The following is a 10,000-nucleotide window of genomic DNA, read 5'->3' on the forward strand; positions in this document are numbered from 1 at the left end:
CCGTCCTACGACTATCTTCTACTCTTTAGTTCACACAGAGTTTTCTCCTAAATTTGCCTAAATAAGGAAAAGAAAATGTTGGAAGCGAGAAGTGAAAATCAAAGATGGCGTCCGGGGTCAAATCTTTGGCAAGAGTACGGGAATTTTTGGATCGTTTTTTCTGCACATTTTCTCGAGCTGATGGGAAAACCTTTTACTTACCTCGATTGCCGTTGAGTAGAAGATTACTTTTTCACTAGAATTGTAAGCTTATTTCACAAGGAAACTCACTAAAACGCAGAATATTTTCCTGGCGTTGTGACACACTTTCATTCTCCGAACAATGTTCCTTCGAATTTTGGTTTTCTTATTTGTTTTTCGAATATTCGAATTCGAATCGAATTTGCTTCGAAAAGTTATTCGAAGATTGGATTTCAAATTTTCACCGTTGGCTGTCCGGTTATTCCAGGAGTCGGATAATTTAGAATCTGTTTTGAAACGCACAAAAATAAAAATACGTCTTACGGATTCAATTAATTTCAATCTGTGCACTCACGGCTGCGCAGTGCTCGTCAATCTCAAATGCACGTGTAGCCCGTCTCGGAAGCAATGTTCGTTGCCGGTGTTCCAATATCGTTGCATTACGTTTGCGGAGATGCATCTCATTTTAATGAGGAAGATCCAATTAAGGAATTAAGCGTCATTGTTAATGTTGTTGAAAAATTAAGCTGCGAATAATCATGAATTAACGTGCTCGAGGGTGCCCAATCCCCACAATCCCCTCTGCCATTCTGCGCGCCGACAACTATGCCCCAGCGGAACCTCCATAGTGGCAAATATAGGAGGGAAAGCATCCATGCGCTTCCAATTTTTAAAGCCAAATTCACACAAAAACACAAACCGATCGACCGGGGTAAATCGCACGGAAGTTCAAGGTAAAGCACACCCATTAGTATGCAGCAAGAGGTGTAGCCGCGATCTTCTTCGACCGGTTTACGATACGTTCTTTGCTTTACTTCCTTGCGCTATTGGCAGAAAACCGTGGGCTGCAGCGGGGCGATCGATATTGTTTGCTATCCCTTCCAGCAACTGCAAAGTCGGAAGTCAAATAGCAATCTAACGGGACAAACACGAAAAAAGGAATCGCGTTTAGCATCGTTTTTCACGTTCTCTCTCATCCATAAAGAACGAATCAACATGTGGCACGTGCGGTGGGTTTGTCAAGGTTGCAAGCATTAATGATATGCCGCGATGGCCGATGATGGTGAGCAGAAAAGGATCAAGCGGGTTCGCGTTTGTAGGAAAGAATACATCCAAACAGTTCCAAATGATAGTTTATTGCCTTCCGTATGCCCGTGTCAAAGACCTCACAACCTCAAAGGAAGTTCTGTTAGCTTTATTGTAACAATTATCATTTTTGAAGCAATTACCAGCGTTCCGGCGTTCCGTGCCTTATGATGTCCTAGGAACAAACGCTGCCGCATCGCGTTCATTCTCTCATGTTTATCCATCAAGTGTTTTTTTGCAAACTGCCCGCCATTCGATGGCCTCACCCATTCATAATGATTCGCCTTTTTTGTTGCTGCTGCTGAATTCTGAAAGGCACGATCGTTGATCGATTCACACCGTACCGCTTTGAGGATCGCGTTCCTCTAGTTCCTTGTCGTGTGCCACCGAAGAAGCCGAAGGTGTGCGCGTGCCAGGTGCCAAGCTACAATCGCTCCGACACCTCCTGTAGCCTCCCATAGGTGGCCCCGTGCTAGTGCACGAGATCGTTCGCGCGCGCGCGTGCCCCCCACATCCGATCGCACCAGATCTAGAGGCCGTCTATCCGATGCGGTAGCTCAAGCCATGCGCCAGCCGAGACTCTCGCATTGCACTCGCCATTCATCCGGGGGGGAATTCGTTCGCATCGAGCGTCGGTAACCGCTGTTGATCGCGCTTGATCGTGGTTCGCGTATAAGAGCGTGTGGTGGCGGCTGCAACCGTTTAGTTTGAGCTCGAACGCTTCGAACGTAGCGCTGCGACCAGGATAAGTGTGTGCGAGTGCTAGTGGGTGCGAATGTGAGCAGGTCTAGCCAGCAACTCCTTTGCCATCCTGCCACGGAACCTCACCGAAGGGAAAACCCACCATCACCCACCGGAGAATCGGAGTTAAACGGAGCCAGGAAGCAATTCCAGCCATCATCTTTCCTGCTGTTTGCGTCCACGCGCCGCCAGAGTTCGACTCGCTCAAGCTTTTGCTAGGACTTTTGGCCCGATCGCCTTCATCATTATCTACAACATCAGTGAATCATCAGCAAGAATCGCAACATGCCAGCCACCGGAGTCAACAGTATCGGACTGGAGGTGCACGAAGAGCCGGCCACGTACGCCAGCGGATCGGACAGTGCCGGTGTCTCGGAGGACGAGGACGTGCAGCAGCTGTTCGTGAATGGAGCGCACGGTGTGACCACCCGAGTGGTACCGGCAGTGCGTAAGGCGGAAATGCGTGGTAAACTGTCGCTGGACGAGTCGGCCACCGCGATCGACCGTAAGCGGTACGCCAGTCTGCCGAATCGTGAGCAGCACCAGCAGTTTTTGACCGAGTTTCTGACCGAGGTGCTCAACTCAGCCGTCTTCAATGCGACCGACCGGGCGAACAAGGTGCTGAACTGGGTCGATCCGGAGGAGCTGAGCCGTACGCTCGATCTGGCGATCAAGGACGAGCCGGATACGCACGAGCGGTTGCTCGAGCTGACGCGTGCCACCATCCGGCACTCGGTCAAGACCGGACATCCGTACTTCATGAATCAGCTCTTCTCGTCCGTCGATCCGTACGGTTTCGCTGGCCAGGTGCTGACGGACGCCCTCAACCCAAGCGTCTACACCTACGAGGTGTCGCCGGTGTTTGTGCTGATGGAGGAGACAGTGCTGCGCGAGATGCGTAAAATCGTCGGCTATCCGAATGGCGCCGGGGACGCCATCTTTGCCCCCGGTGGCTCGATGGCCAACGGGTACGCCATTAGCTGTGCCCGCCACAAATTCATGCCCGATATTAAGGTAAGTGACATTTCCAAGCGAAAGTGAACCGACTAGCCTTCCACGGAGCAATTAAAATCGGCCCGATAATTGCGTGACACGCTGTCTAGTGGAGAGTTAATTTCCCATATAATGTCCTTTCCATAGGCCACCACGCTGGCACATGAGTCCAGGCAGTTTAGTTTAAATGGCTCTAGCACGGCTAGTGAGCATTCTCTCCAACGCCATTAAATGCATTCCTGGCCGGTAGAAAGCATCTTAATTCGTTCTCGAAACGAAAAGAAGCTCAGTTATTCTCGGTTCCCGATGAAGCAGCTGGTACAAGCACACACGTGTTCACACATGGACTTGGTCTATTTTCAATTCGACTTCGAGCACCTTAAGGACTGCTCAAGTTTCGTACGTGTGCCCATAGACACTAACCTGCATTAAGCTAAAACGGATCTCGATCCTCTTCCTCCCATTCCTCACCCATTCATCCCATTCATTTCGCCTGAATCTCTGATCAAGAATCCCAAATACAGATCATCCTCGGATCGCTTGATCGGTTGGTCAACCAAATGAATGTCTACGGAGATCGAAAGTCTGGGTATTTATAATTAATTTTCTATCCTTGGCTGGTGCGCAAAATGTCTGCCGGGGCGAAAAGAACAGATAAAGCGGAGCAGACGAGAAAAAAGTGAACGGAATACGATTTGCCAGAGCTTGCTTCTTAGGAGGCATCGAACCGAGAACAAAACGTGGCAGGGAGCTGCTCCGGTTCTAAAGGAATACATCCTGAAACTAGTAACTGGCAGAACCAGCCCAAAACGATGTGGCATGACCAGCAGAAAGCATTAATTGTGCAGCACCTGGCAATCACTCAGAACTTCCAACTTGCCCTGGGCCTAAATTCAATCGAGCGGCAAAAGGAAGTGCCACCTCTTGCTGGCCACGGCACGCGAACCATGTGTAGTACCGGCGTGCTGATGGCCCCACACCCCGCCGCATGATGACGACGGTAATGATGACTTTGACCCTGAGCATGACGGCTGGCACGCGCAAAGGGGGGCTTCCACGGTGGGCATCGGCGATCGGAAGCAAAAAATCGGAAAACGAGTTGTGCATAGCCAATATGCCCGGCACACCGTAAGCAGGCAGACAGATAAAGCGATTAGCGCTGCTGCGATTCGCATCAGTGGCGCCTTTGTGAACGCCGAAACTGTATAACAGCGAAAAAGGCCACGAAGGATAGCAGAGCGACGGAAGGTCGTACCTTAAAACCGTTAAACCGGTTTCGGAACCGAGTCTGGTGTTTTGGGTGATTGGCGAACGGGGAGTGAATGGTGCAAGGCAGCACAAAGGGATACGCATGTTCCTGTCCCGATCGTGATCATGTTTATAAACAAAACTGTAGAGCCGGTTTTCGATGGCGTTTTTTTTGCTGATGCTCGATCGAGCCGGTCTGATTGATCGCCTGGGTTCGACAAACGTAACTGTAACTGGTCCTTACACTTCCGGTCATAGCCATGCTTTTCAGTGTTGCTTTTAGCAACCCTACGGATGATGGAGTTGACTAGTAGAAGCTTGGGAAAAAAATCCTCCAGCCACAAGAGCAGGTTGTAACTGAAGTAGAATTCCCCATCAGCCACCTTAGCACCTGCAAGTGCAATTGCAAATGGTAACGACTTCCTGGCTATTACATTGTTAGGAAAACCCTCTCTCCCTCTCTAATCGACGGGCGAATTCCATTCATTTGTCTCATGGGAACACCTTCATTCAGATTTCATCTTCCGCCGTGGGTTCGCCCACTCCCCGTGGAGAACCCCCCCGGGGTGGGGGATTTACAAGCGCTTCCTTCTACGAGTTCTTCCATTGACTGAGTGATCAGATGATTTTTCTACGCGATAATTGGTCGATAATGAATTGCTGTAGGGCAAAAGCTTCTGAACGATGCATCTTATCACCTTGATCGAATCAGCCGGGCACGGCATGACCATTGTCTCGGGTACACGTCACCAGGCAAAGGCACCAACCGATCGTAGCTGACCGCAGCGATCGGAAATCAGACGGTTGTCGATTATTACATTAATACGTGGGAATTCCGTAATCGCACGTCAGCACTTTGCGATCGCTAGTACCGGTAACGTGTTAGCTGATTATTGATTGATTACCGAGATGCCCCGCCGACGAGTTGTGCAATAATGTTCTAGGCTGCTGGTATGCCACGGAGGTCACGCTGGTTCCAGCATGATTACAAAAAACCGTGCCACCACCATAAATATTAAGTTTACTAACGGCATGTTGTGACGGCAATAACGCGGTTCTAGCGAAAACCGTAAATGCGGTTGATAAGAATTTAAGATTCTTAATAGCGCGATCTTCTCTCTTTCGCAGGCCAAGGGATTGCATGCGTTGCCTCGGTTGGTAATCTTCACATCGGAAGATGCACACTACTCGATCAAGAAGCTGGCCTCTTTCATGGGCATTGGCTCGGACAACGTGTACCCCATCAAGACGGACGATATTGGCAAGATTCGTGTCGACCACCTGGGTAAGTAGATTGGGGCTCACGTAAGCCAATGTCCTCTTGTGCGGCAGAACAATAAACATGCCCTCTCCACATCATCTCCTTGCAGAAAGTGAAATCCTGCGCGCCAAGGCGGAAGGTGCGTTGCCATTCATGGTGTCTGCCACCGCGGGAACTACCGTAATTGGAGCGTTCGATCCGCTGGAGCAAATTGCCGATCTGTGCGAGAAGTATCAACTTTGGTTCCACGTCGATGCGGCCTGGGGTGGCGGTGCGCTGATGTCCAAGAAGTACCGCACGCTGCTGAAAGGCATCGAAAGGTAAGTTCGGTTGGAGGCGCAGTCGAAGGATTGCCGACAGGTCGCTTCCGGCACTTTGTCTCGCGTGCGGATTGTTTTGCAGCCATCGTGGCTAAAGTGCTTGTCTCGACTCGAGACGAAACCAGCAAGAACCAGCATCCTAAGAACAGGTTTCCTGCGCAAGAATCTCGCACCCGCGTGTTCCGGGTTCTGCGATGCTTCCGTATTGCGGAAATGAATGTCCATCACTGGCGAGTCATATTGTGTGAAGAACTCGAAAGTTCTGCTCAGACAGCTCCCGATAACCTTGTTCACCGCTATTAAGAACAAGCGGTAGGCTTGGTTAATCTAAAAAAAAACCATTTTGGGCTTTGTGCCTCGCGTACACTGGCACTAGTGGCCGAGAAGCAGCAGTACTACTGCCAACGTGGACGACAATCATAAAAGTTTCTTTGGCCTTTGCCATTACTCTTAATGACTAACCTTAGCACTCGCCACGGTTGGGTTTCTTATTGGCGATAATTGATTAATTACACCCGCTCGATGCTTTTTATCATCATCTATCATTCTGCAACAGATGGACAGTGTAGTTGCAGGTGGTTCGCTCTCGTACCATGATTTAGATTGTCTCGCAAAGCCATCGGAAACGTTTGCTGCTGCTGCACCAAGCGGTAACCATGACAATTCGAAATGCAGAGCTCGAGTGGAGTAAGCGTAAAAAAGCGGAGATTTGGTTTCTAAATGTACCAAGACCCGAGAACCTTGTATTTCTTGGGCCAATGGCGGCCAAGAGGAGATAGGTGAATGAGACAGGCTGGCAACATAGTAGCATGACCGACCAACCACCACAGCACCTTGATATGGCGGCAATAATAGACTAGCGGAGGCTAGTAGTAGCAGTGGCAGTGTTTCTGCATGTGACAACAATTATCGTTATGGCCTTGCACCCGCCGTAATCATTAGAACGCCCATTCCGTTTCCCTTTCAAAAAGGTCATCGGCAGTGCAAACCGCTATACCGAACGACCGCAATGGATTTTCCAGCAAATTAGTGTGCTAATGCATCAGCGCAGCGCAGGACTGATCCCCAAGGCACACGTGACATTCTATCCGATCTGAGCGGGCAACCAGTAAATTGGTTCCGGCCTGGATCTTGTCGGTCCGGAGAGCTAATTTTCCGCCAAATTGGAGGTGAATATCCACCAAGAGTACCTTGCCGATAGGAACCTGATCGCGGTCACCTAGCGCGCCATGACATTGGCCTAGCGGCCTCATAGACGTGAACGGTTGGAAACATGCTCGATCGACATGAAAGTGACTGTGCTGGTGGCTGCTTTGCTCTTGTTCACACCAAAAAGCCTCCACGTGTTGAGTCCAATGTCAATGTCGGAAGAGAAAATGGCCTGATCCTTGGCGCTGGTACATTTGCACATTACCGACGACGACGACCGGTTAAGCGTGACGCCAACAAACGAATGGTGAAGCGGAAAGGAGGGTGGACGATCCGTGGTGGCGTGGTGTTAATGTACCGTGAAAATTGGTTTAGATTGCATTTTTCGCGAATCATTCAGCCCGATTCTATTTCCGCTTGTTTCTTCTTCCCCATTTTCAGGTCTGATTCGGTGACCTGGAACCCTCATAAGCTGCTGGCGGCCCCTCAACAGTGCTCTACCCTGTTGACCCGCCACCCGAACCTGCTATCCGAGTGCCATTCGACCAATGCGACCTACCTGTTCCAGAAGGACAAGTTCTACGACACGCAGTACGATACCGGAGACAAGCACATCCAGTGTGGCCGTCGGGCCGATGTGCTCAAGTTTTGGTTCATGTGGCGCGCCAAGGGATCGACCGGCTTTGAGCAGCACATCGATAAGGTGTTTGAGAATGCGGAGTACTTCACGCGAAGCATTAAGGCGCGGCCCGGTTTTGAGATGGTGATCGAGCATCCCGAGTGTACCAACGTTTGCTTCTGGTACGTGCCGCCAAGCCTGCGCGGTATGGCGCGCGATTCGGCCGAGTACCGAGAGCGGCTGCACAAAGTGGCGCCCAAGGTGAAGGAACGCATGATGAAGGAAGGCTCCATGATGATCACCTATCAGCCGATCCACGATAAGCCCAACTTTTTCCGGCTCGTGCTGCAAAATTCGTCGCTCGACAAGTCAGACATGAACTACATCATCGACGAGATCGAACGGTTGGGCAAGGATCTCTAAGGTGGATCTCTGCGTGTTGTTTCATGTTGCTTAAATTATTTTTCCTTCTTTATTGCGTACAGATGTATTTATTGAAGCATTATCGTTGGAAGCTGTGCAGGGAGGCGGGGGCGATTCACAGCCTTTGTTCTTAGGGGATGTTACGAGCAGTGTAAGTTTACAAACGAACAACGAAAAACCGCAAAAGTAGTGCACTGGTCCAAACACACAAAATGGTGATAGTGTTTCATAGCACGGTAATTTGCATTGGTCGGAGAGTGGTAGGGCAGCGCTAAGATTACTTATCTGTGTAAAGACACGTAAGCAAGTTCAAATACATTTTACATACAAATCGGGCATTTCCGGTGAGGCCAGAAGGAGGTATATGAATCATACACATGAAAGAAGAGATAAGGAGCGCCTGGGGATTGCGAACATGATGTTAGTTACAATATAATTCATATATTTGGCGTTCTAAATGACAAGAAACGGGAATACAAAACAGAGAGTACTGTAATAATGGTGGAAAACGTTCCAATAACCTTGTACCGCGTACAGCATAAAGCATGATGTTGTCCTGTTTTCAATATTCGATTATGTTGCATTACATCGCCGCGCGTTTGATGATGTATCACATACGGGTTACGCTTGGCCACCGTTGCTACGCTAGCCGGATGGCTGGTTGTTCGACGAACAACCTCTCTTCTACCTACCCCACCCGATCCAGCCCCTAGAATTGGGCTCCGCAGTTTGTGCATCGCCGATTGCGCAGCGCCAGACAGACCAGAATCCCGAGCGGGAAGAAGAATATGGCACAGAAAATGCCCAGACAGGAGAAATCATCCTCGAGCATTCCGATGCGACACGCCGGGCACCCATTCACGACGATGATTTGTTGTGTAACTTGCGATACTGGAACGGCCTGGACGGTTGGTGGGAGGACCTGCACCGTCGTGGCTTTGTTGCCATCCATTGCACCATAGTAAGGCACTCCCGTGGTCTGTGTGGAATACTCTTGGCGTGGATATGAACCGGAGGCCGGTCCCAGGATCGGTGCAGTAGGTTGCAAAACGGTGACTGTCGGGAGTGCAGCTGCAGCTCCTGCAAGTGCAGAGATAAGCGATAAGAATCATGAGCGAATCATGGGATGGGCGAATTCCGAGTGTACTTACCGTTGTTGGGTCCAGTTACGCTTTCCGCCATCACTTGATCGTACGAAGGCGGGTTGTTTGGAGGAATCTGTGAAGCCATTCTGCACCGCTGTTTTACACAAAACTACAGAAACACCAATAAAATCCTGCGATAAAACGCTGATAAAACGCGAACCTCGGCTGACGAATCAAAACAAAAACTGCTGGTCAAAAAGTGCTTGAACCCACTGCTCGAACGCGGTTGTGTCAGCGTGACGTGCCGAAAGAATAAAGAAGAAGAAGAAAAACGAAGAGAAAAGTTGGAGTGAAAATTGCCACCGATTTCGTGTAAATTACGGATTAAAATCAGGTCGCTGCCGATAGAACTTAAACCCTGCATGCAAAGGAATGTCGTGCTGGACTAGGACGCGATCTGTTTCCATCGGATAGAACGAGCTTACGGTGGTGTTTTCATTCGGGATTCGTGGCGGACACTCCCAACACCCAACCCGCAGATTGTAGTTTTTTAATCCGCTCGGGGTCGAATTGCTAGTGCTTCGTGGCTTTCCGGACCCTCCAAATTTCGTTACGTGTGCACGGGGACGGGGACGAAGGATCCGGTGCAAAACGCTAATCATGCCATCCTTGGCGGCGCCAACAGCTGGTGACTGGGAACGGGCGGAGAGGTTGCACTGAAGAATCAACCCCGAGACGGGCGGGTGACGTGTGCGGATTACGATACTTTCATCGTTCTGCAAAAAACGCGACTGTAGTGGGAAAGTCGAGTGCATGGAGCGTGGTACCGTGATGCTGATTCAATAAAGATTCGCTCCAACATCATCTCCACACTTTCCGGTTCCACGGATTGAAG

At 50.0% G+C, this 10,000-nt stretch overlaps 4 protein-coding genes across 5 annotated transcripts in view; 2 read left to right on the plus strand and 2 right to left on the minus strand.

Annotated features, from left to right (window-relative positions):
* Positions 1-329, minus strand: part of LOC126572380 (leukocyte receptor cluster member 8 homolog) — a 6,154-nt gene extending 5,825 nt beyond the window's left edge. The window contains exons 1-2 of the mRNA XM_050231633.1: positions 202-329; positions 1-57 (exon numbers count right to left, since the gene is read on the minus strand). The exon at positions 1-57 is cut by the window's left edge and continues 2,218 nt beyond it. The gene's annotated coding sequence lies outside the window, so the exon portion shown is untranslated. The remainder of the gene's footprint in view (positions 58-201) is intronic.
* A 1,654-nt stretch (positions 330-1,983) lies between these two features.
* Positions 1,984-8,287, plus strand: LOC126571584 (cysteine sulfinic acid decarboxylase). The gene is made up of 4 exons (XM_050230233.1): positions 1,984-3,021; positions 5,377-5,533; positions 5,619-5,829; positions 7,420-8,287. The coding sequence occupies exons 1-4, from the start codon at positions 2,293-2,295 to the stop codon at positions 8,018-8,020; spliced, it is 1,698 nt and encodes a 565-aa protein (XP_050086190.1). The 5' UTR covers positions 1,984-2,292; the 3' UTR covers positions 8,021-8,287.
* A 154-nt stretch (positions 8,288-8,441) lies between these two features.
* Positions 8,442-9,920, minus strand: LOC126571585 (brain protein I3). 2 transcript variants are annotated; one of them, XM_050230235.1, is made up of 3 exons: positions 9,591-9,680; positions 9,172-9,377; positions 8,442-9,100 (listed from the first exon to the last, which is right to left on the minus strand). In XM_050230235.1, the coding sequence occupies exons 2-3, from the start codon at positions 9,248-9,250 to the stop codon at positions 8,730-8,732; spliced, it is 450 nt and encodes a 149-aa protein (XP_050086192.1). In that variant the 5' UTR covers positions 9,251-9,377; positions 9,591-9,680; the 3' UTR covers positions 8,442-8,729. The 2 variants fall into 2 exon arrangements, with proteins under 2 accessions (XP_050086192.1, XP_050086191.1); XM_050230234.1 differs by lacking the exon at positions 8,442-9,100 and having other exon boundaries at positions 9,254-9,377; positions 9,487-9,920.
* A 7-nt stretch (positions 9,921-9,927) lies between these two features.
* LOC126571582 (brefeldin A-inhibited guanine nucleotide-exchange protein 1) overlaps positions 9,928-10,000 on the plus strand; it is an 8,729-nt gene continuing 8,656 nt past the window's right edge. Inside the window, exon 1 of the mRNA XM_050230230.1 lies at positions 9,928-10,000. This exon is cut by the window's right edge and continues 225 nt beyond it. The gene's annotated coding sequence lies outside the window, so the exon portion shown is untranslated.

The sequence above is a fragment of the Anopheles aquasalis genome, chromosome 2 (genome assembly GCF_943734665.1).
Source record: "Anopheles aquasalis chromosome 2, idAnoAquaMG_Q_19, whole genome shotgun sequence".
NCBI lineage: Eukaryota > Metazoa > Arthropoda > Insecta > Diptera > Culicidae > Anopheles > Anopheles aquasalis.